We start from the raw sequence: 22,103 nt of genomic DNA, 5'->3' as shown, positions 1-22,103 counted from the left end.
TTCTGAAGGCACATGTTAATAGTATCTTCTGATAAAATTGATTGTCTAATCATTTAAATAAATGCAATCTATTAGCTTCCAATATGTATGTAGGCTGTCCGATAACTGATGGAATGGCTTGTCTTGCGCTTTGTAAAAACCCTGAGTGCATTGAGTGAATGTTAGAAAAAGTTATTGGTTCCTTTCGAAACATATCAATTTCAATGCAAAGAGGACTCGGATCACAGAATAGGTGACGTGAACTGTCAAAGTAGTTGAGTTCTCATTTTAAAGGCAGGGGCAGTGTGAATACAAAGATAACTGAGTTATTTAGCTTATCCAAGAGTTCACTTTAAAGAGGACTATGTGAAAACACCCTCAAAGAGTAGAAACCATGTTGTAGACCGATTGTTACCTCGTACAAATAAAAAATAAGTTACGGTACTTCCACATTTTCAGTTAACTTTATAAGCTGACAGTGGCTAACAAAATTGGAGGCATAGTTGGGATTACTATGAAGGAAAACAGCCAAGAGGACACAAGTTAAGGTACCAAGAGAGTACAGACCACTGATTTACAAATACCTAAACAATGAATAGAGAGAGTATTTGGTTAGCCAATCTATTATCACATAGAGTAAACTAAAAGTGATAAAGGTACTGATTTTCAATCATGTAAGCATGAGGTATCATTTGCCCTTTTTTAATTGTATTTATTTATTTCACCTTTATTTAACCAGGTAGGCCAGTTGAGAACAAGTTCTCATTTACAACTGCAACCTGGCCAAGATAAAGCATAGCAGTGTGACAAAAACAACAACACAGAGTTACACATAAACAAACGTACAGTCAATAACACAAAAGAAAATAAAAATAGAAAGAATCTATGTACAGTGTGTGCAAATGTAGAAGAGTAGGGAGGTAGGCAATAAATAGGCCATAGAGACGAAAATAATTACAATTTAGCATTAACACTGAAGTGATAGATGTGCAGATGATGTTGTGCAAGTAGAGATACTGGGGTGCAAAACAGCAAGAGGGTAAGTAATAATATGGGGATGAGGTAGTCAGGTGTGCTATTTACAGATTAGCTGTGTACAGGTACAGTGATCGGTAAGCTGCTCTGACAGCTTATGCTTAAAGTTAGAGAGGGAGATAAAACATCCCCTTTTACGTGGGAATGTTTGGCGGCATGAGTGAAGGCTTTGTAATAGGAATAGGAAGCCGATTCTAGATTTAATTTGGATTGGAGATGCTTAATGTGAGTCTGGAAGGAGAGTTTGCAGTCTAACCAGACACATAGGCATTTGTAGTTGTCCATATATTATAGGTCAGAACCGTCCAGAGTAGTGATGCTAGTCGGGCGGGGAGGGTGCAGGTAGCAATCGATTGAAGAGCATGCACTTAGTTTTACTTGCTCGGAAACCAGATTGCATAATGGAGAAGGTACAGTGGGATTCGAAATGGATGGTGATCTGTTTATTAACTTTGCTTTCAAAGATTTTAGAAAGGCAGGGCAGATGGATATAGGTTTATAACAGTTTGGGTCTAAGGTGAAGAGGGGGATGACCATGGCAGCTTTCCAATCTTTGGGGATCTCAGACGAATAGGCTAGTAATAGGGGTTGCAGCTTTTTCGGCAGATAATTTTAGAAACAGAGGGTCCAGATTGTCTAGCCCAGCTGATTTGTAGGGATCCAGATTTTGCAGCTCTTTCAGAACATCAGCTGTTTGGATTTGGGTGAAGGAGAAATGGGGGAGGGGGGTTGAGCAAGTTTGCTGCAGGGGGTGCTGAGGTGTTGGCCGGGGTAGGGATAGCCAGGTGGAAAGTATGGCCAGCCGTGGTAAACTGCTTATTGAAATTATCGATTATCGTAGATTTATCTGTGGTGACAGTGTTTCCTATCCTCAGTGCAGTGCACAGCTGGGTGGGGGTGCTCTTATTCTCCATGGACTTTACAGTGTCCCAAAACTTTTTGAAATTAGTGCTGCCGGAGGCAAATTTCTGTTTGAAAAAGCTAGCCTTAGCTTTCCTAACTTACTGAGTATATTGGTTCCTGACTTCCCTGAAGAGTTGCATATCGTGGGGGCTATTCGATGCTAATGCAGAACGCCACAGGATATTTTTGTGCTGGTCAAGCCCAGTCAAGTTTGGGGTGAACCAAGGGCTATATCTGTTCTTAGTTGTACATTTTTTGAATGGGGCATGCTTATTTAAGATGGAGAGGAAAGCACTTTTGAAGAGCAACCAGGCATCCTCTACTAACAGGATGAGGTCAATATCCTTCCAGGATACCCGGGCCAGGTCGGTTAGAAAGGCCTGCTCGCTGAAGTGTTTTAGGGAGCGTTTGACAGTGATGAGGGTTGGTCGTTTGACCGCGGATCCAATACACACGCAGGAAATGAGGCAGTGATCACTGAGATCCTGGTTGAAGACAGCAGAAGTGTATTTAGAGAGCAAGTTGGTCAGGATGATATCTAAAAGGGTGTCCATGGTTACGGATTTTGGGTTGTACCTGGTGTGTTCCATTGATAATTTGTGTGAGATTAAGGGAATCTAGCCGGTTACAGAAGTCAACAAATGAGAGCTCCTGGGGAATGGGAGTGATGCTGGGGGCTGCAGGGCCTGGGTTAACCTCTGCATCACCAGAGGAACAGAGGAGGAGTAGTATAAGAGTACGGCTAAAGGCTAAAAGAACTGGTTGTCTAGTGCCTTCGGAACAGTGAGTAAAGGTGGCAAGTTTCTGAGCACGGAAGGATGGATTCAAGGCAAAATGTACAGACAAGGGTATGGTAGGATGTGAGTACAGTGGAGGTAAGCCTAGGCATTGAGTGACGATGAGAGAGGTTATGTCTCTAGAAGCACTATTTAAGCCAAGTGCTGTCACCGCATGTGTGGGGGGTGGAACAACAGGGCTAGCTAAGGCATATTGAGCAGGGCTGCAGGCTCTACAGTGTAATAAGACAACAATTGCTAACCAAAACAGCAATGGACAAGGCATATTGACATTAGGGAGCGGCATGTGTAGCCAAGTAATCATAGGGTCCAGTGAGTAGCTAGGCGAGCTGTAGGCACAGAGATTCAGACAGCTAGCAGACCGGTGCTAGCAGATGGGCCTCAGGGGGACGTTGCAACGGGGAAGCGTGTTGAAACCCCCTTGCATGGTTACGTCGGCAGATCAGTCGTGATGGATTGGTGGGGCTCCGTGTCGGCTGCAAAGGGTCCAGGCCAATTGGCCAAAGAGGTAATTGAATCCCAGGAATTCTTGATAGATCTATTCGGGTAGCCGGGAGACGGGCCTAGATTCGGGGCTAGCTCCAGGCTAACTGGTGCTTGCTTCGTGACAGAGACGTTAGCCAGGAGTAGCCACTCGGATAGCAGCTAGCTAACTGCGATGATCCAGAGTAAAGGTTCAGAGCTTGCGGTGAGAATCCGGAGATATGGTGGAGAAAAGCAGTCCGATATGCTCTGGGTTGATATTGCGTTGTGCAGGCTGGCAGGAGTTGACTGGGCTGAAGCTGGCAGATGTCCCTTGTTAACGGTGATGGCTAACTAGCAGTGGCTAACTGACTACTAGCTAGTAGCTGGCTAGCTTGAAGGGGGTTACGGTTCTAAAGTATAAAAAATAGCAGATCCATACGGCATTGGGTATGTTCAGTCCGTAGATGGAAAAATTAGATTAAAAATACATACGAAGAAAGAAACTACAGTGCCTTTTTTTGTGAAGAATTAACAACAAGTGGGACACAATCATGAAGTGGAACGACATTTATTGGATATTTCTAACTTTTTTAACAAATCAAAAACTGAAAAATTGGGCGTGCAAAATTATTCAGCCCCCTTAAGTTAATACTTTGTAGCGCCACCTTTTGCTGCGATTACAGCTGTAAGTCGCTTGGGGTATGTCTCTATCAGTTTTGCACATCGAGAGACTGAATTTTTTTCCCATTCCTCCTTGCAAAACAGCTCGAGCTCAGTGAGGTTGGATGGAGAGCATTTGTGAACAGCAGTTTTCAGTTCTTTCCACAGATTCTCGATTAGATTCAGGTCTGGACTTTGACTTGGCCATTCTAACACCTGGATATGTTTATTTTTGAACCATTCCATTGTAGATTTTGCTTTATGTTTTGGATCATTGTCTTGTTGGAAGACAAATCTTCGTCCCAGTCTCAGGTCTTTTGCAGACTCCATCAGGTTTTCTTCCAGAATGGTCCTGTATTTGGCTCCATCCATCTTCCCATCAATTTTAACCATCTTCCCTGTCCCTGCTGAAGAAAAGCAGGCCATGATGCTGCCACCACCATGTTTGACAGTGGGGATGGTGTGTTCGGTGTGATGAGCTGTGTTGCTTTTACGCCAAACATAACGTTTTGCATTGTTGCCAAAAAGTTCAATTTTGCTTTTCATCTGACCAGAGCACCTTCTTCCACATGTTTGGTGTGTCTCCCAGGTGGCTTGTGGCAAACTTTAAACAACACTTTTTATGGATATCTTTAAGAAATGGCTTTCTTCTTGCCACTCTTCCATAAAGGCCAGATTTGTGCAATACACGACTGATTGTTGTCCTATGGACAGAGTCTCCCACCTCAGCTGTAGATCTCTGCAGTTCATCCAGAGTGATCATGGGCCTCTTGGCTGCATCTCTGATCAGTCTTCTCCTTGTATGAGCTGAAAGTTTAGAGGGACGGCCAGGTCTTGGTAGATTTGCAGTGGTCTGATACTCCTTCCATTTCAATATTATCGCTTGCACAGTGCTCCTTGGGATGTTTAAAGCTTGGGAAATCTTTTTGTATCCAAATCCGGCTTTAAACTTCTTCACAACAGTATCTCGGACCTGCCTGGTGTGTTCCTTGTTCTTCATGATGCTCTCTGCGCTTTTAACGGACTTCTGAGACTATCACAGTGCAGGTGCATTTATACGGAGACTTGATTACACACAGGTGGATTGTATTTATCATCATTAGTCATTTAGGTCAACATTGGATCGTTCAGAGATCCTCACTGAACTTCTGGAGAGAGTTTGCTGCACTGAAAGTAAAGGGGCTGAATAATTTTGCACGCCCAATTTTTCAGTTTTTGATTTGTTAAAAAAGTTTGAAATATCCAATAAATGTCGTTCCACTTCATGATTGTGTCCCACTTGTTGTTGATTCTTCACAAAAAAATACAGTTTTATATCTTGATGTTTGAAGCCTGAAATGTGGCAAAAAGTCGCAAAGTTCAAGGGGGCCGAATACTTTCGCAAGGCACTGTATATATACAAGGGACGGGACAAGAAAAATCAAAACATCCCACTGCTACGCAATCTTGGATTCAATGCTGTCATGCTTTGGGACGGCAAGTGTATCCACTTGGCACTATGGAGTGATATTAGAGCCAACAGAAATTGATTCTGAATTTAATCATGTTGAATCATTTCAAAATGATTGAGATCAGATTAAATTTCTGTTGCCACGAAAATCACTCCATAGAGCAATACGTTCCCTTTAAGTTATTTTATACTTATGATGTAGGGTTAAGAACTCTAGTTAGTACTCTCTCATACCCACCAGTTCTTCATCATTCCCCAGCCTCATTTAGGAGGTGAACGGATAACTTGATCCCCCGGAGAAGCTGGGGGGAAACATGCATGTTTGAAGGTCAACAGACCCCGTCTTCTTTACACACTGCACACACACATCGGCCCCCTAGTAGTCACATGCAAACACACACACACCCCACCCATGGACACACCCCTCACACATACCTGTCACACACCGGCCCCCAAGCAGTTCACGCAAACCTGCAGTTATGAGTCATGTTTTTGCAACAGGGTAGCCCCCCACATGAAAAAGCCATTCTCCTTTTAACATTTTCGCACCCTTAACATTCCTTTCCTGCGTGTTTCAAGGTGTGTGTGTGTGTGTGTGTGTGTGTAGGGATGCATGTGCTGCTGTGTGTACCTATGTGTGTTTGCATGCATTTATTTGTATGTGTGTGTCAGGATCATGTGTTGGGATGTGTGTGTTACGAGGAGGTGTGATATATGGCCGATATACCGCAGCCAAGGGCTGTTCTTATGTACAACGCAACGCAAAGTGCCTGGACACAGCCCTTAGCCGTGGTATATTGGCCATATATCACAAAGCCAAGAGGTTCATTATAGCTATTATAAACTGGTTACCAATGTAATTAGAGCAGTCAAAATGCATGTTTTGTCATGCCTGGTATACGGTCTGATATACCACGGCTGTCAGCCAATCAGTATTAAGGGCTCGAACCACCCAGTTTATAATGTGCATTTTGGCGTGTGTGTTATTGTGTTTGTTATATTGGTGTAACTAATTTTCCTCTTAACTCACACTAACCCAACTCCCAGGAAACACTTCACATGGTAACAGCTTTGTATGTGGCATTTGGGAAGAGGTGGACGTGATTGCTCCTCTTGTTTGTTTTCCTTGTCATGTGTGTACACCAAACCACACTTATCTGCATGAAGTAAATAGCAACAAACACACATACTTCCTCATTTAGCTTCAACTGAAGGTGAATCTGGTACAAATGGTTTGAACCAAAATACAACCCTGTTTGGCTCCCAAACCTCACATCACTTTTTTTATGCAGTCAGGGTCACGTCATACACTACATGGGCAGAAGTATGTGGACACCCCTTCAAATTAGTGGATCCAGCTATTTAAGCCACAATGTTGCTAACAGGTGTATAAATTTGAGCACACAGCCATGCAATTTCCATAGACCAACATTGGCAGTAGAATGGCCCGTACTGAAGAGCTCAGTGACTTTCAAAGTGGCACCGTCATAGGATGCCACCTTTCCAACAAGTTAGTTTGTAAAATTTCTGCCTTGCTAGAGCTACCCCGGTCAACTGTAAGTGCTGTTATTCTGAAGTGGAAAAGTCTAGGAGCAACATAAGCTCAGCCACGAAGTGGTAGGCCACACAAGCTCACAGAATGGAACAGCCGAGTGCTGAAGCGTGTTGCGCGTAAAAATCGCCTGCAACGCTCACTACTGAGTTCCAAACTGCCTCTGGAAGCAATGTCAGCACAATACCTGTTTGTCGGGAGCTTCATGGAATGGGTTTCCATGGCTGAGCAGCCGCACACAAGCCTAAGATCACCAATGCCAAGTGTCAGCTGGAGTGGTGTAGAGCTCGCCATTGAACTCTAGAGCAGTGGAAACGCGTTCTCTGGAGTGATGAATCACACTTCACCATCTAGCAGTCCAAGGACAAATCTGGATTTGGCAGATGCCCTAATGCATAGTGCCAATTGTAAAGTTGTGTGGTGGAGGAATAATGGTTTGGGCTGTTTTTCATTGTTTGGGCTAGGCCCCTTAGTTCCAGTGAAAGGAAATCTTATTACTACAGCATGCAATGACATTCCAGACGATTCAGTTTGGGGAATGCCCTTTCCTGTTTCAGCATGACAATGCCCCTGTGCTTGGTTTCCCTGCGAAAGCTTGTCATATTAACAATGTACCTTGCTGCAGCGAGTATTTTGAAAAAAGTTATGTTTCGATGCCCAGAACAGTAGATGTTTTTAAAGCTTCTTATTCGATGTGATTTTTCTTTCTATTCACACATTTTACTGTTTTATGCGGGGATTGGTTCTATGTTATTTGACAAATCGAAATGGGAGAATACATTTTTATTAAATTTTGACTTAATTTCTGAATGAATGAATTCATTATTTGGATAATGTATTGATGTCACACATGACTTGTATTGTCACATAGAAACACGGAGGAATCCTGAGGATTTTCCCAGAGGCCAAGGCGCAGTTCGTCGACATCGAACCCAAGTTCGACCGCCTGCTCTTCTTCTGGTCGGACCGGCGGAACCCCCATGAGGTGCAGCCGGCATACTACACCAGGTAGGGTGATCTCTTAGCTTGACCTCTGACCTTTTGACCCCAGAGAAAAATGTCAATAGTCCTGACCTTTGACCCAGGGTTTTCTGCTTGTCTTCCATCACAATCCCAAACCTCCTGTTTTGTGTTGCTTATTGTAATGTAATTTAAGTAAAGCATCCGCAACAGGCCATTTTGAGAACTTGGCTGAAGCCTGAATTGTGACATAGTTTACATTAGGTTAATGCATGCCATGATCTATGAACAGACATTATTGTACAGTGTTACCACATTAAGCAACACCACCAACAATATCCAGCTTTAATATATTGGAAAATGCTCAATACTGTTAGAAAAGTTGGACCATGACAAATGGTAGTGTTGGTGTTAGTAGGTATACCTATTATGTAAATAATTGTATGTTAGTTGACCTCTCTGTTTCCGTTGTCTCACTCGCTGTCCAGGTATGCCATAACAGTGTGGTATTTTGATGCCGATGAACGAGCTCGGGCCAAGGAGAAATATCTAACAAGTAAGATGGAGTCCTGGGCACGTATTCATAAAACATCTCAAAGTAAGAGTGCTGATCTAGGATCAGTTTTGCCTTTTGGATCATAATAAATAAGATAAAATGATCGTAGATCAGCACTTGATCCTAGATCAGCAATGTGAGACTAAGAGACTTTATGAATACAGGGTCAAAGTGATCATCATAAGAACACATTCATAAGAACATATTTTATGTTTGTTTTTTTGTGTTGTTTGTAACTGATTTTTTAAACGTATTCTGTACATAATGTTGCTGCTACCATCTCTTATGACCGAAAATAACTTCTGGACATTAGAACAGTGATTACTCACCACGAACTGGCAGAAGCTTTTTCCTTTAACAAGTCCGACGAGCCCACGTGAAGGACAAACTGCTTTCCTGGGAACAGGCCCAAATCCCTGTCATTTGCGTGAAGAGAAGATGGAGAAAAAGAGAAAGGAGGTTGGGCTGCCTTCTGAGAATTCATTGGCGATTGAATAAACCTCCACTGCTTTCCGTTCTACTAGCTAACATGCAGTCATTCAAAAATAAAATTGACGACCTACAAGGAAGAATAAACTACCAACAGGACATTAAAAACTGTAATATCTTATGCTTCACGGAGTCGTGGCTGAATGACGACATTATCAACATACAGCTAGCTGGCTGGTAGTACGCTGTATCGGGAGGATATAACAGCGATGTCTGGTAAGACAAGGGATGGCGGCTTATGCATATTTGTAAATAACAGCTGGTGCACAATATCTAAGGAAGTCTTAAGGTCCTGCTCGCCTGAGGTAGAGTATGTTGTGATAAGCTGTAGACCATACTAACTACCTAGAGAGTTTTCATCTGTATTTTTCATAGCTGTCTACATACCACCACAGTCCGGTGCTGGCACTAAGACCGCACTCAATGCACTGTATTCCGCCATAAGCAAACAGGAAAACGCTCATCCAGAGGCGGCGATCCTAGTGGCCGGGGACTTTAATGCAGTGAATCTTAAATCCGTTATAGCAAATTTCTATCAGCATGTTAAATGTGCAAGCAGAGGGAAAAAAACTCTAGAGCACCTTTACTCCACACACAGAGACGCGTACAAAGCTCTCCCTCTCCCTCCATTTGGCAAATCTGACCATAATTCTATCCTCCTGATTCCTGCTTACAAGCAAAAATTAAAGCAGGAAGCAACAGTGACTCTGTCAATAAAAAGTGGTTAGAGGAAGCAGATGCTAAGCTACAGGACTGTTTTGCTAGAACAGACTGGCATATGTTCTTCCGATGGACGACACTCCATCAGTCATTGGCTTCATTAATAAGTTCATTGATGACGTCGTCCCCACAGTGACCGTACATACCCCAACCACCCCAACATACCCCAACCCGAAGCCATGGATAACAGGCAACATCTGCACTGAGCTAAAGGCTAGAACTGCCGCTTTCAATGAGTGGGACTCTAACCCGGAAGCTTATAAGAAATTCCGCTATGCCCTCTGACGAACCATCAAACAGGCAAAGCGTCAATACAGAACTAAGATCGAATGGTACTACACCAGCTCTGATGCTCGTCTAATGTGGCAGGGCTTGCAAACCATTACAGACTATAAAGGGAAGCACTGCCGAGAGCTGCCCAGTGACACGAGCCTACCAGACGAGCTAAACTATTTCTATGCTCGCTTCAAGGCAAATAACACTGAAACATGCATTAGAGAATCAGCTGTTCCGGATGACCGTGTGATCACTCTCTCCGCAGCCGATGTGAGTAAGACCTTTAAACAGGCCAGATGGATTACCAGGACGTGTACTGCAAGCATGCACTCACCAACTGGCAAGTGTCTTCACTGACTTTTTCAACCTCTCCCTGTCCGAGTCTGTAATACCAACCTGTTTTAAGCAGAGCACGACCACCATAGTCTCTGTTCCCAAGGACACTAAGGTAACCTGCCTGAATGACTACCGACCCGTAACACTCACATCTGGAGCCATGAAGAGCTTTGAAAGGCTGGCCATGGCTCACATCAACACCATTATCCCAGAAACCCTAGACCCACTCCAATTTGCATACCACCCTAACAGATCCATAGATGATGCAATCTTTATTGCACTCCACACTGTCCTTTCCCACCTGAACAAAAGGAACACCTATGTGAGAATGATATTCATTGACTACAGCTCAACGTTCAACACCATAGTGCCCTCAAAGCTCATCAATAAGTTAAGGACCCTGGACTAAACACCTCCTTCTGCAACTGGATCCTGGACTTCCTGACGGGCTGCCCCCAGGTGGTAAGGGTAGGTAACAACACATCCACCACGCTGATCCTCAACACAGGGGCCCCTCGGGTGCGTGCTCAGCCCCCCCCCCCCCCCCTCCTGTGCTCCCTGTTCACTCATGACTGCACAGCCAGGCACGACTCCAACACCATCATTAAGTTTGCTGATAACACAATAGTGGTAGGCCTGATCACCGACAACGACGAGACAGTCTATAGGGAGGAGGTCAGAGACCTAGCCGTGTGGTGCCAGGACAACAATCTCTCCCTCAACGTGATCAAGACAAAGGAGATGATTGTGGACTACAGGAAAAGGAGGACTGAGCATGCCCCCGTTCTCATCGACGGAGCTGTAGTGGAGCAGATTGAGCTTCAAGTTCCTTAGTGTCCACATCACTAACAAACTAACATGGTCCAAGCACACCAAGACAGTCGTGAAGAGGGCACGACAAAACCTATTCCCCCTCAGGAGACTGAAAATATTTGGCATTGGTCCTCAGATCCTCAAAAGGTTCTGCAGCTGCATCATCTGGTTGCATCACTGCCTGGTCTGGCAACTGCTCGGCCTCTGACCGCAAGGCACTACAGAGGGTTGTGCGTACTGCCCAGTACATCACTGGGGCCAAGCTTCCTACCATCAAGGACCTCTATACCAGGTGGTGTCAAAGGAAGGCCCTAAATTGTCAAAGACTCCAGCCACCCTAGTCATAGACTGTTCTCTTTGCTACCTCACTGCGGCAAGGGGTACCGGTGCACCAAGTCTAGGTCCTAGAGGCTTCTAAACAGCTTCTACCCCCAACCCATAAGACTCCTGAACATCTAATCAAATGGCTACCCTGACTATTTGCATTGCCCAACCCCCCACCCCCTCTTTTACGCCACTGATACTCTGTTATTATCTATGCATAGTCACTTTAATAACTCTACCTACAGTGGCTTGCGAAAGTATTCACCCCCTTTGGCAAGTCAAGACATGAAACTGAAACAATGACGCCTGGGGAAGGAACCAAAGGGAGTGGCAGGTAATCAAGGAGGTGATGGAGTCCAGGTGAGTGTCATAATACACGTAACGATGGTGACAGGTGTGCGCCATAACGAGAAGACCGGTGACATAGAGGCCGGAGAGGGAGCACACGTGACTGCACCCCCTCCCCGACGCGCGGCTCCATCCACATGACATTGACCAAGATGACGATCCCGGGTATCAGGAGCGGAGCGTTCACCTCTGCTAAGGCGCGGGAACCTGTCGATCCAGCTTAGGTGCGGGAGCATGGTGACCTAGAGCGCTGGAGAGAGAGCATACGTGACAACTTTGTAGAGCCACCCTTTGCAACAATTACATCTGCAAGTCTTTGGGGGTATGTCTCTATAAGTTTGGCACAACTAGCCACTGGGATTTTTGCCCATTCTTCAAGGCAAAACTTATTCAGCTCCTTCAAGTTGGATTGGTTCCACTGGTGTACCCCAATCTTTAAATCATACCACAGATTCTCAATTGGATTGAGGTCTGGGCTTTGACTTGGCCATTCCAAGACATGTAAATGTTTCCCCTTAAACCACTCAAATGTTGCTGGAAGGTGAACCTCCGTTCCTGTCTCAAATCTCTGGAAGACTGAAACAGGTTTCCCTCAATAATTTCCCTGTATTTTGCACCATCCTTCAATTCTGACCAGTTTCCCAGGCCCTGCCGATGAAGAACATCCCACAGCACGATGCTGCTACCACCATGCTTCACTGTGGGGATGGTGTTCTCGGGGTGATGAGAGGTGTTGGGTTTGCGCTAGACATAGCGTTTTCCTTGATGCCCAAAATGCTCAATTTTAGTCTCATCTGACCAGACTACCTCCTTCCATATGTTTGGAGAGTCTCCCACATGCGTTTTGGCTAACACCAAACTTGTGTGCCTATTTTTTTCTTTAAGCAATTACTTTTTCTAGCCACTCTTCCATAAAGCGCAGCTCTGGAGTGTACTGCTTAAAAGTGTACTGCTTAAAGTGGTCCTATGGACAGATGCTCCAATCTCCACTGTGGAGCTTTGTAGTTCCTTCAGGGTTATCTTTGGTCTCTTTGTTGCCTCTGATTAATGCCCTCCTTGCCTGGTCCGTGAGTTTTGGTGGGCGGCTCTCTCTTGGCAGGATTATTATGGTGCCATATTCTTTCCATTTTTTTTAAATAATGGATTTAATGGTGCTCGGTGGGATGTTCAAAGATTCAGATCTTTTTTTATAACCCAACAATGATCTGTAATTCTTCACAACTTTGTCCCTGACCGGTTTGGAGAGCTCCTTTGTCTTCAGGGTGCCGTTTGCTTGTGGTGTTGCAAGCCTCTGGGGCCTTCCAGAACAGGTGTACAGTCGTGGCCAAAGGTTTTGAGAATGACACAAATATTAATTTTCACAAAGTCTGCTGCCTCAGTGTCTTTAGATATTTTTGTCAGATGTTACTATGGAATACTGAAGTATAATTACAAGCATTTCATAAGTGTCCAAGGCTTTTATTGTGGCAAGGTGCTCTCTCCAGCGCAAAGAGTCAATATTTGCAGTGTTGACCCTTCTTTTTCAAGAATCTGTCTGCAATCCGTCCTGGCATGATGTCAATTAACTTCTGGACCGCATCCTGACTAATGGCAGCCCATTCTTGCATAATCAATGCTTGTAGTTTGTCAGAATTTGTGGGTTTATGTTTGTTCACCCGCCTGGGGAATCTGGGGAGTTTCCTGGCCATGGACCCAAAATATTGATGTTTTGTTCCCTGAGCCACTTAGTTATCACTTTTGCCTTATGGCAAGGTTATCTTATCTTACTTATCTTACTTATCTCCCTCACTAGCTTTAAGCACCAACTGTCAGAGCAGCTCACAGATTACTGCACCTGTATATAGCCCACCTATAATTTAGCCCAAACAACTACCTCTTTCCCTACTGTATTTTATTTATTTATTTATTTTGCTCCTTTGCACCCCATTATTTTTATTTCTACTTTGCACATTCTCCCATTGCAAATCTACCATTCCAGTGTTTTACTTGCTATATTGTATTTACTTTGCCACCATGGCCTTTTTGCCTTTACCTCCCTTATCTCACCTCATTTGCTCACATCGTATATAGACTTGTTTATACTGTATTATTGACTGTATGTTTGTTTTACTCCATGTGTAACTCTGTGTCGTTGTATGTGTCGAACTGCTTTGCTTTATCTTGGCCAGGTCGCAATTGTAAATGAGAACTTGTTCTCAACTTGCCTACCTGGTTAAATAAAGGTGAAATAAAAAAATGAATGGTTTCAGGATGCTTTACTGTTGGCATGACACGACTGATGGAGGCACTCACCTTGTCTTCTCCAGACAAGCTTTTTTCCGGATGCCCCAAACAATCGGAAAGGAAATTGATCAGAGAAAATGACTTTACCCCAGTCCTCAGCAGTCCAATCCCTGTACCTTTTGCAGAATATCAGTGTGTCCCTGATGTTTTTCCTGGAGAGAAGTGGCTTCTTTGCTGCCCTTCTTGACAGCAGGTCATCCTCCAAAAGTATTCGCCTCACTGTGCGTGCAGATGCACTCACACCTGCCTGCTGCCATTCCTGAGCAAGCTCTGTACTGGTGGTGCCTCCAATCCTGCAGCTGAATCAACTTTAGGAGACGGTCCTGGCGCTTGCTGGACTTTCTTGGGCGCACTGAAGCCTTCTTCACAACATTTGAACCGCTCTCCTTGAAGTTCTTGATGATCTGATAAATGGTTAGGTGCAATCTTACTGGCAGCAATATCTGTGAAGCCCTTTTTGTGCAACGCAATGATGACAGCACATATTTCCTTCCAGGCAACCATGGTTGACAGAGGAAGAACAATGATTCCAAGAACCATCCTCCTTTTGAAGCTTCCAGTCTGTTATTCGAACTCAATCAGCATTACAGAGTGATCTCCAGCCTTGTCCTCATCATCACTCACACCTGTGTTAATGAGAGACTCACTGACATGATGTCAGCTGGTCCTTTTGTGGCAGGGCAGAAATGTAGTGGAAATGTTTTTTGGCGATTCAGTTCATTTGCATGGCAAAGAGGGACTTTGCAATGAATTGCAATTCATCTGATCACTCTTCATAACATTCTGGAGTATATGCAAATTGCAATCATACAAACTGAGGCAGCAGACTTAGTGAAAAATTTATATTTGTGTCATTCTCAAAACTTTTGGCCACGACTGTATATATACTGAGATCATTCGACAGATCATGTTACACTTAGATTGTACACAGGTGGACTTTATTTAACTAATTATGTGATGTCTGAAGGTAATTGGTTGCACCAGATCTTATTTAGGGGCTTCATAGCAAAGGGGGTGAATCAATATGCATGCACCACTTTCCTGTTTTCTTTTAAACAACTGTTTTTTTTTTTCATTTCACTTCACCAATTTTGACTATTTTATGCATGTCCAATACATAAAATGCACATGAAAATATATTTAAATTACAGGTTGTAATGCAACAAAATAGGAAAAACACCAAGGGGGATGAATACTTTTGCAAGGCACTGTACCTGAACATATTACCCTGCACATTGACTCTGTACACCCTGTATGTAGTCTCGCTATTGTTATTTTACTGCTGCTCTTTAATTACTTGTTCCTTTTATTTCTTATTCTTATTCATATTTTTTCAACTGCATTGTTGGTTTGGGGCTTGTAAGTAAGCATTTCACTGTAAGGTGAACCTGTTGTATTGGGAGCATGTGACTAATACAATTTGATTTGATTTGAAGAAAGAATAATTTATATGAAGTCATAAGAAATAAGAATTTGTTTTTAACTGGTTGAATAAAAATGAATAACATTTGAATTCTTTCTTAACGGGTTGAATAAAATTGAATAAAGTATAACTCTCCCGCTTACCCTCCTTCTCTATTCCGTCCTATAGGTGCAGGAGAAAAGGGAGTAAACGTAGAATTGAACAAGCCGTCGGATCTGAGCTAATATGAGAGAAGCGTCCTGCCATCACCCGCTGCTGCTGTGGACAGATGGGGAAAGAGGGATGGATGGTGGGAGAGAGGGAAGGAAAAGGGATGGTGGGATGTAGAGGAGAGAGATATGAAAGAACCCAACTTGGAATAGTCTGCTTTCTTTAAACTTATATCCAATATCCAAAGTTGACACACAACACACACAGAGACCCTGAATGTGATGTCATTGCACTGCAAGGAATCATCATTATTTGCCAAGTTTCTGTTTTTGCTTGTTGCATTGATTTTTGGGCTTTATTATGTGAAGAATGCCGGTGTAAAAATGAGCTATGGAGAAAAATAATATGTATTAAGTGAACCGAATGCAAAAAAAAATATTGTTGTGAATTTTGGGGTGATGAAAGAAGTGTACCCATATGTACTTATCTGTCAGACGGGTTGTCGTGGTCTCCATCGGATGGATCTCTCAGTGTTATAAAAAAAGGTACAAAAGACTGTGTGTGATGTCCCTCGACAGGAGGTTGTGACACTGTCCGGCTATTGCCTGATGCGCACTATAGGGCCGACTCAAACCGCACTGCGCTAATTTGGATACTTTATTTTCACATTATCCTTTGCATCACAATTCTAGGATGATGAGCAATCACGCCAGACCAGTACAGTACAACTAGTCACGGCCCGGTTTGGCTTAGTTGAATAAAAAAGGCTATTAATAGCTCGAGCTGCACTGACTCGAATAAGATAGAAGTTTTCACATTTTTTGCAAACTGCGGTAGTGATTTTCACATTGCAGGTATATTTTGACTGCGGTGCTGTTCTGTGTCCTGTCACTCATTGCTTGGTAACTGGGTCTTGTTCATTGGGCACCAAACAGAAGAAAATGGACTGAAACTGACATGCTCGTTTTCCGTTGCAAAACAGTTTTAAAAGTTTTCCTTGCGTGCCCTAATGAACACGGCCCTGTGTGCGCTACAGGAGCATCCTGACCTGCAGTGATCTGTCAGTTGTTGCAGATGTTAATATCACCTTTGTCTTAAAAAACAAAAACTGACACCTACCTATTAGCCTTGCAGTTCTGAAGTAGATTTTTATGTAAAAAGGTGGGTTTTGTATGTGCAATTTTAGTCTACTGCTGTATGGTCTCATCATTACAGCGTGTGTGTGTGTGTGTGTGTGTGTGTGTGTGTGTGTGTGTGTGTGTGTATCTGCACGTATGCATGTGTGCGATACCTTCACTAACCACTGAGCAGAGGTTGAAAGTGAGTGAGAGCGACTGCAAGAATACCGGCATGACTATTCTCTCTGGCTATACACCATCGCCATCATGTGGTCACATCTGACCAATGAGTTTATCAACAGGAGAATTGGCAGACCCAACTGAATGCGGCAGGTATCCTAGCGGTTAAGAGCGTTGGGCTAGTATCCGAACTCGCTGGTTTGAATTTTTGTTCAAACTGTATTTATTTGCCATTGATCTATTCATTTATCAATAAATCAGTTGACATGTAAATAAGACAACATTTAGAGAGCAGTGTATGTATGTATTGTTTGCATACTGAATATAAATTCCAGTATGTAATTACTGACCTTTCAATTGGTTCCATTGTAAAGGGCAAGCTCAATCAAGCACAGCTGAAATATACATTTTTTTCACCCATGTCTGAATTATATCCCTTCATTGCTGAGTCTCCTCAGGAGCTTCTCTTCCCAGGTGTTGTCTCACATCACATCCACAGGAAAGCCAATGACCTTTTTCTAGTCCCTACTCTTTTGGTGTTTACAAATGTATGAAGGAATAAAATATGTGCAAGGAATATGGAGGAAACTCCCTAAATAAATGTTGATGATAGCTCTGCCAACACTGTTTACGTAACAGCAAATGACAGTCGCTGTACAGAGCTGTTAGAGAGAGGTTGAGTGAATAGCAGAGTCTGGCTTGTTCTGCTCTAACCAGGAGTATGGTCCCTACTATCAGGAGCAGGACAGGGGCCCACCTATTGAATTCAGAAAAAACACCAAGATGATACATGATTTGGACGTTTTTGGCTTTCGAGTTTACATCAAGAGCAACCAAGAAGACAAAGATCAGATGAGCGGTACCGGCCAGGATGAGAAATGTTCCAGCCAATGACCGTCACCTTGTCTATGGACAAATTCCACTTGAGGTATTCAGTGCACTTGGCCCAAGGATGCTGGTGATGGAGGTGATGGCCAAAGCTACAACCCCAATGTAATGGGGAAACAGAATAATTGCCAGTATGGACATCATCCACCCTGCCACTCCCAGGGTGTTGATCACAAACTCCATCCAACTCTGCTTCAGTGGGGCTTTAGGAGGTATTGGAGGGGTAGACAGTTCTGTACAGCATGGTCCCCCTGGTCAGGAGTGTGCAGACCACAATGGTCATGATAAATCCTATGACTCTCTGTCCATGCCCATCAACATGCTCTCTTCTACACCTGCCCTTTCTGGAGGAAGGGTGATACAGTAAAAAGCCCTCTGTCTGCTTTACTGTGGTGTCAAAAATTAGGCTGTCATGGAAACACAAACTATTAATAAAGATGTGGTTGTACATTTTCATTGTATTTACTATTGAGATTTTATTAAAATGAGAAAGTAATTTGGCATTGTGATATCAACCATTATAAGTGGGCAGGCACAGCTACATCCTTTTTGGTTCTTTATTCCGAACACTGCTTGACGTGGCCTCCACGCAGGGAGCCATAACTTCCATCTGCTCTAGCACACATACAAACCAATGGTGCATATAAACACTAGATGACTGACAGGTGGCGCTATTTTGAAGTGACTGTCACCATTTTTGTACACCTCCAACACTTTGTCAAGCATATTACATAACAGACACCTCAATGCATACTTTTAAATTGTATTATATGAACAAACAAAACAAAAATAGTTTTTCCTTAAAGTATAATTTTTTGAGAATACGAATGTTACTGTTCACTCTACAACAAATAAATGCTTAAATATATGTAATTTTGCCCTTAAATTGAAATAATGTAGCATTCCATTCATTCCTATGGAGGACTGCTCCTGAGAAGTACCCATATGGGGGACAGTGGCTTTAAAGTCTCTCAATGGCCAATACATATCAAATCAAATTTTATAATCAACAATCTAGTGTTTTAATACATAATTGATACAACCCCCTACAGCAGGATTCCCCAGCTGGTGGCACGCAGGCCAAATTTGGCACCTGGGTGGTGTTATTCCTCCCCCAACACTTTTCTTCTTTTCATTTTCATTGTTGGACATAAAAGACTGAAAAAACAACCAGGAAATCAGCTCCAAGTGATTTTAATTTTGGAAATCTGTTCCACACGATTCCCACGCATAACAGACACATGATCGTATACAAATCTAAGCATGGTTTGAAATGATCTGTTTGTGATTCTTGAGGTCAAATGTTTAACAGGTCAGGTTCTGCATCCTCTCAACAACCACATAGTCATGCCTTGTGTATTTTAGTGCGTTCCAGTTTACCACATTCCCTGGAGATAACACCTCCCCCTTCATGTAGCTTTGGATCTCACATGGGGAGAGCACTCTGTCCCACATGTGGACATCAGTCTCATGTCCGTAAAAGGAGTCATACACATCAAACCCACCAACGTATGCATCTTGGTCCTGACCTAAAATAATACTGGGAGTACCAGAGATGGAGCTGCCGGCTTGGAGCGCTTTCCTTGCACTTGGCTTCCCATTCACCCACAGTTGAGTCAATCCTGTGCTGGCATCCCACGTCCCACAAACAGAGTTCCACTCGTTCATTTTGTCTGGCAATCCCCAGAAATAGATACCTTGGTCCCCAATGTACACCCTGTAATTTCCCCCATCTCCCCTGAAGATTACAAAACCATCAGCATGAGAAGGCGTGGCCAATGAGAAAATGGTCAGCTCCTTTGTCTGGTAGTCGGTGAAAAATCGAACGCAGACAGTCACAGCAAAGAAGATTTTGTTCATGTCAGGGGTTATCTTGACATAGGCGGTGTTTGACTTCACTGGGAAAATGATTTGCTTCCCTGACATGTCTGTTACAATTAGAATAAGATTCGTTATTAGAGTTGCAAAGGGAGGAAACTTTCAAAATGTAGTGTTTGAAAATTTGTAGAACTTAGGAAAATTACAGGGAATTTTGCAATCCTATTAGTATAGTAAATACAGTAAGTACTACTGAAACACATGTAATTATTCAACAATTCATGATAGTATTTTGGGCCATCTCCAAGATTTCAGTCTTACCTTGTGGCACAGCATAGCAGCACGTAAAGACCATCAGGAGCCATGTCTGCAGCTCCATTTTGTAGTTTCACTTGGAGTAAGCACTAATGTTATGGACACATCCTCAAAGGATATTCCTATTTATAGTATAGAAAACGGACTGAAAATGGGAGGAACTACCTGTATGCTCTTATGAATGCCAGCCAGACACAACACATTCCCCACTTCCTTGTTTTTGATATTGGTCTAGATTAGAAAATAGAGTCATCTGAGAATCTAAATTCATATGATTGATCAACATTGCCAGTTTATCAAGATGTTTTATGTTCTGCCATCAGACTTTCTAGGTCAAACCAATTTCTAGGTCAACAGGTGTATTAGTCGGCATTGTCACACAGTTATTAGGTAATGGTATTATTGAGAAAACATCATATAAAAGTTAGAAAAATAAAGTTGAAATAAAACTTACTAAAAAGTAAGTTTGAATGACACTGAGGGGCAGTGTTTTTACAGCTAATGCTGGTGTGCCTGAGACTGATGCCGTGCAGGTGTTTGTCCACATGCGTATACACATACTCTCATTCAAATACACACATATACACGCACACACGTAAATAGTGCCAGACATGCACTCAAACATATACCGTTGGCCTTGCTGTTATGATTGTAGTTGTCCTTGATGTCCTTTGTTTTTTTGCATTGTTGTTTCCTGTTTTCCTTTGTCTTTTTCTTTTTTCTCTTTAGTCAATTTTCTTGGTTGTTGGTGCATTGGTGGGGGGGTTCTTAGGGCTTTTTGTAAAATATTTGTTGTTATTTTTTTTTGGGGGGGGGGGGGACTGTGGAAGGGGTCTCAGATGGTTGAGGGGCAGCTATTGGGGAACTGTGGGGGATCTTGGAGGGTTCGGGTCCCCGTGTTTGGCCTTGTGGGAGATCTGTCGACATGCCCTTGAGCAGGGCATTGACCCTGGATACTTCTGTATGTCGCCCTGAATGGGAGTCTATTGGATGACTGGTGTGGTGTAGTTGCTGAGCACTGCAAGTAGATTGTATGTTTTGGATTGTCCCGCCCTGACCATAGAGAGCCTTTTTATTCTCTATTTTGGTTAGGGTGTGACTAGGGTGGGTAATCTAGGTTGTTTTATTTCTATGTTGGCCTGGTATGGTTCCCAATCAGAGGCAGCTGTTTATCGTTGTCTCTGATAGGGGATCATATTTAGGCAGCCATTTCCCCACTGTGTTTTGTGGGATCTTGTTTATGTGTAGTTGCCTGTGAGCACTCCATAGCTTCACGTGTCGTTTGCGCTTTATAGTTTTTTTTTGTGCGGTTCACTTCTAATAAAATGTCGAACCGATTTCACGCTGCTCTTCGGTCCGAATGTTATTATGACAACCGTGACATGGATTCAATAAAAAAAAAGTACCTTACTGTGATTGCTTTCAATACAAAATGGTCAAAAATTAACAAAAATAGCTTCCTTAGCAAAGAGCAATTTCTCAAGCAAGAATTTTGCTAGGGCTTTCTGGAAGTGGTCTGACTGGGGAGGGGAAAACTGAAAACTGTTATTAGCAGAGAAATGTGTAACTCTTTCTTATTGGTCTATTAACTAATTTACTACCTGGTGATGTCACCAGGCAGGCCAAAACTCCACCCCACCAAAACAGGCTGAAATTTCAGGCAGTCTTTTTAAACAGCTCTTACACTAAAAGGGCATTATCATAATTTTCACAGTATTATTCCAACCTCATAGTGTTTAAAACACAGGGAAATCAGGATTTTGACTGCACTGGGCTTTTAACAATTGTATCCAGGCCAGACGGTGGACAGCTTCTGCCGCAGATTTGAACTTTATGCCCACTCTATGGTTTTGTCTCACACAGATGTAGTGCCACTTTAACAGACTTAAAGCAACGTTTAAGTTTAATTGGACACTATAAACTTCCAATTACATTTTCATATTTATAAGCTCATATTCTGTTCACACATATCCAAATACTGTTGTTGACTTGTACCTTGTAAATAAAAGAGAGAAAAAAAAAGTTAAAGACCACACCTAAAACTTGTATCTGAAACAGACGGCTTCAAAAATGCTTGCTATTTCTTGTGAGCTTTAGAATGTTAGAATTGCATGAAACACTGCAAAAACTTCCCTCCAACCAATTGCAAATTGTGTAGAATTGCAGGAAATAAGCTTTAAAACCGCTAAATTGTCTCTCCGCCCCTGTTACGGTTTTCTTCCTGGGAAGGAGAGGAGGACCAAAATGCAGCGTGGTTATGGTTGA

General features: G+C 42.9%; 2 protein-coding genes across 2 annotated transcripts in view; one reads left to right on the top strand and one right to left on the bottom strand.

Annotated features, from left to right (window-relative positions):
- The window catches only part of LOC110486061 (egl nine homolog 1), a 43,483-nt gene extending 25,324 nt beyond the window's left edge, over positions 1-18,159 (top strand). The window contains exons 3-5 of the mRNA XM_021557379.2: positions 7,713-7,849; positions 8,290-8,357; positions 15,538-18,159. Of these exons, the coding sequence (XP_021413054.2) occupies positions 7,713-7,849; positions 8,290-8,357; positions 15,538-15,593 (261 nt within the window). The 3' untranslated portion in view covers positions 15,594-18,159. The remainder of the gene's footprint in view (positions 1-7,712; positions 7,850-8,289; positions 8,358-15,537) is intronic.
- A 726-nt stretch (positions 18,160-18,885) lies between these two features.
- LOC110486062 (C-reactive protein) lies at positions 18,886-19,956 on the bottom strand. The gene is made up of 2 exons (XM_021557381.2): positions 19,845-19,956; positions 18,886-19,633 (listed from the first exon to the last, which is right to left on the bottom strand). Exons 1-2 carry the CDS (start codon positions 19,900-19,902, stop codon positions 19,011-19,013), a joined length of 681 nt encoding a protein of 226 aa, XP_021413056.1. The 5' UTR covers positions 19,903-19,956; the 3' UTR covers positions 18,886-19,010.
- Between the last annotated feature and the right edge of the window lie 2,147 nt (positions 19,957-22,103).

The sequence above is a fragment of the Oncorhynchus mykiss genome, chromosome 13 (genome assembly GCF_013265735.2).
Source record: "Oncorhynchus mykiss isolate Arlee chromosome 13, USDA_OmykA_1.1, whole genome shotgun sequence".
NCBI classification, from domain to species: Eukaryota; Metazoa; Chordata; class Actinopteri; order Salmoniformes; family Salmonidae; genus Oncorhynchus; species Oncorhynchus mykiss.
The sequence above is the reverse complement of the archived record's forward strand: the minus strand, read 5'-3'. Positions and strand labels throughout refer to the sequence as shown.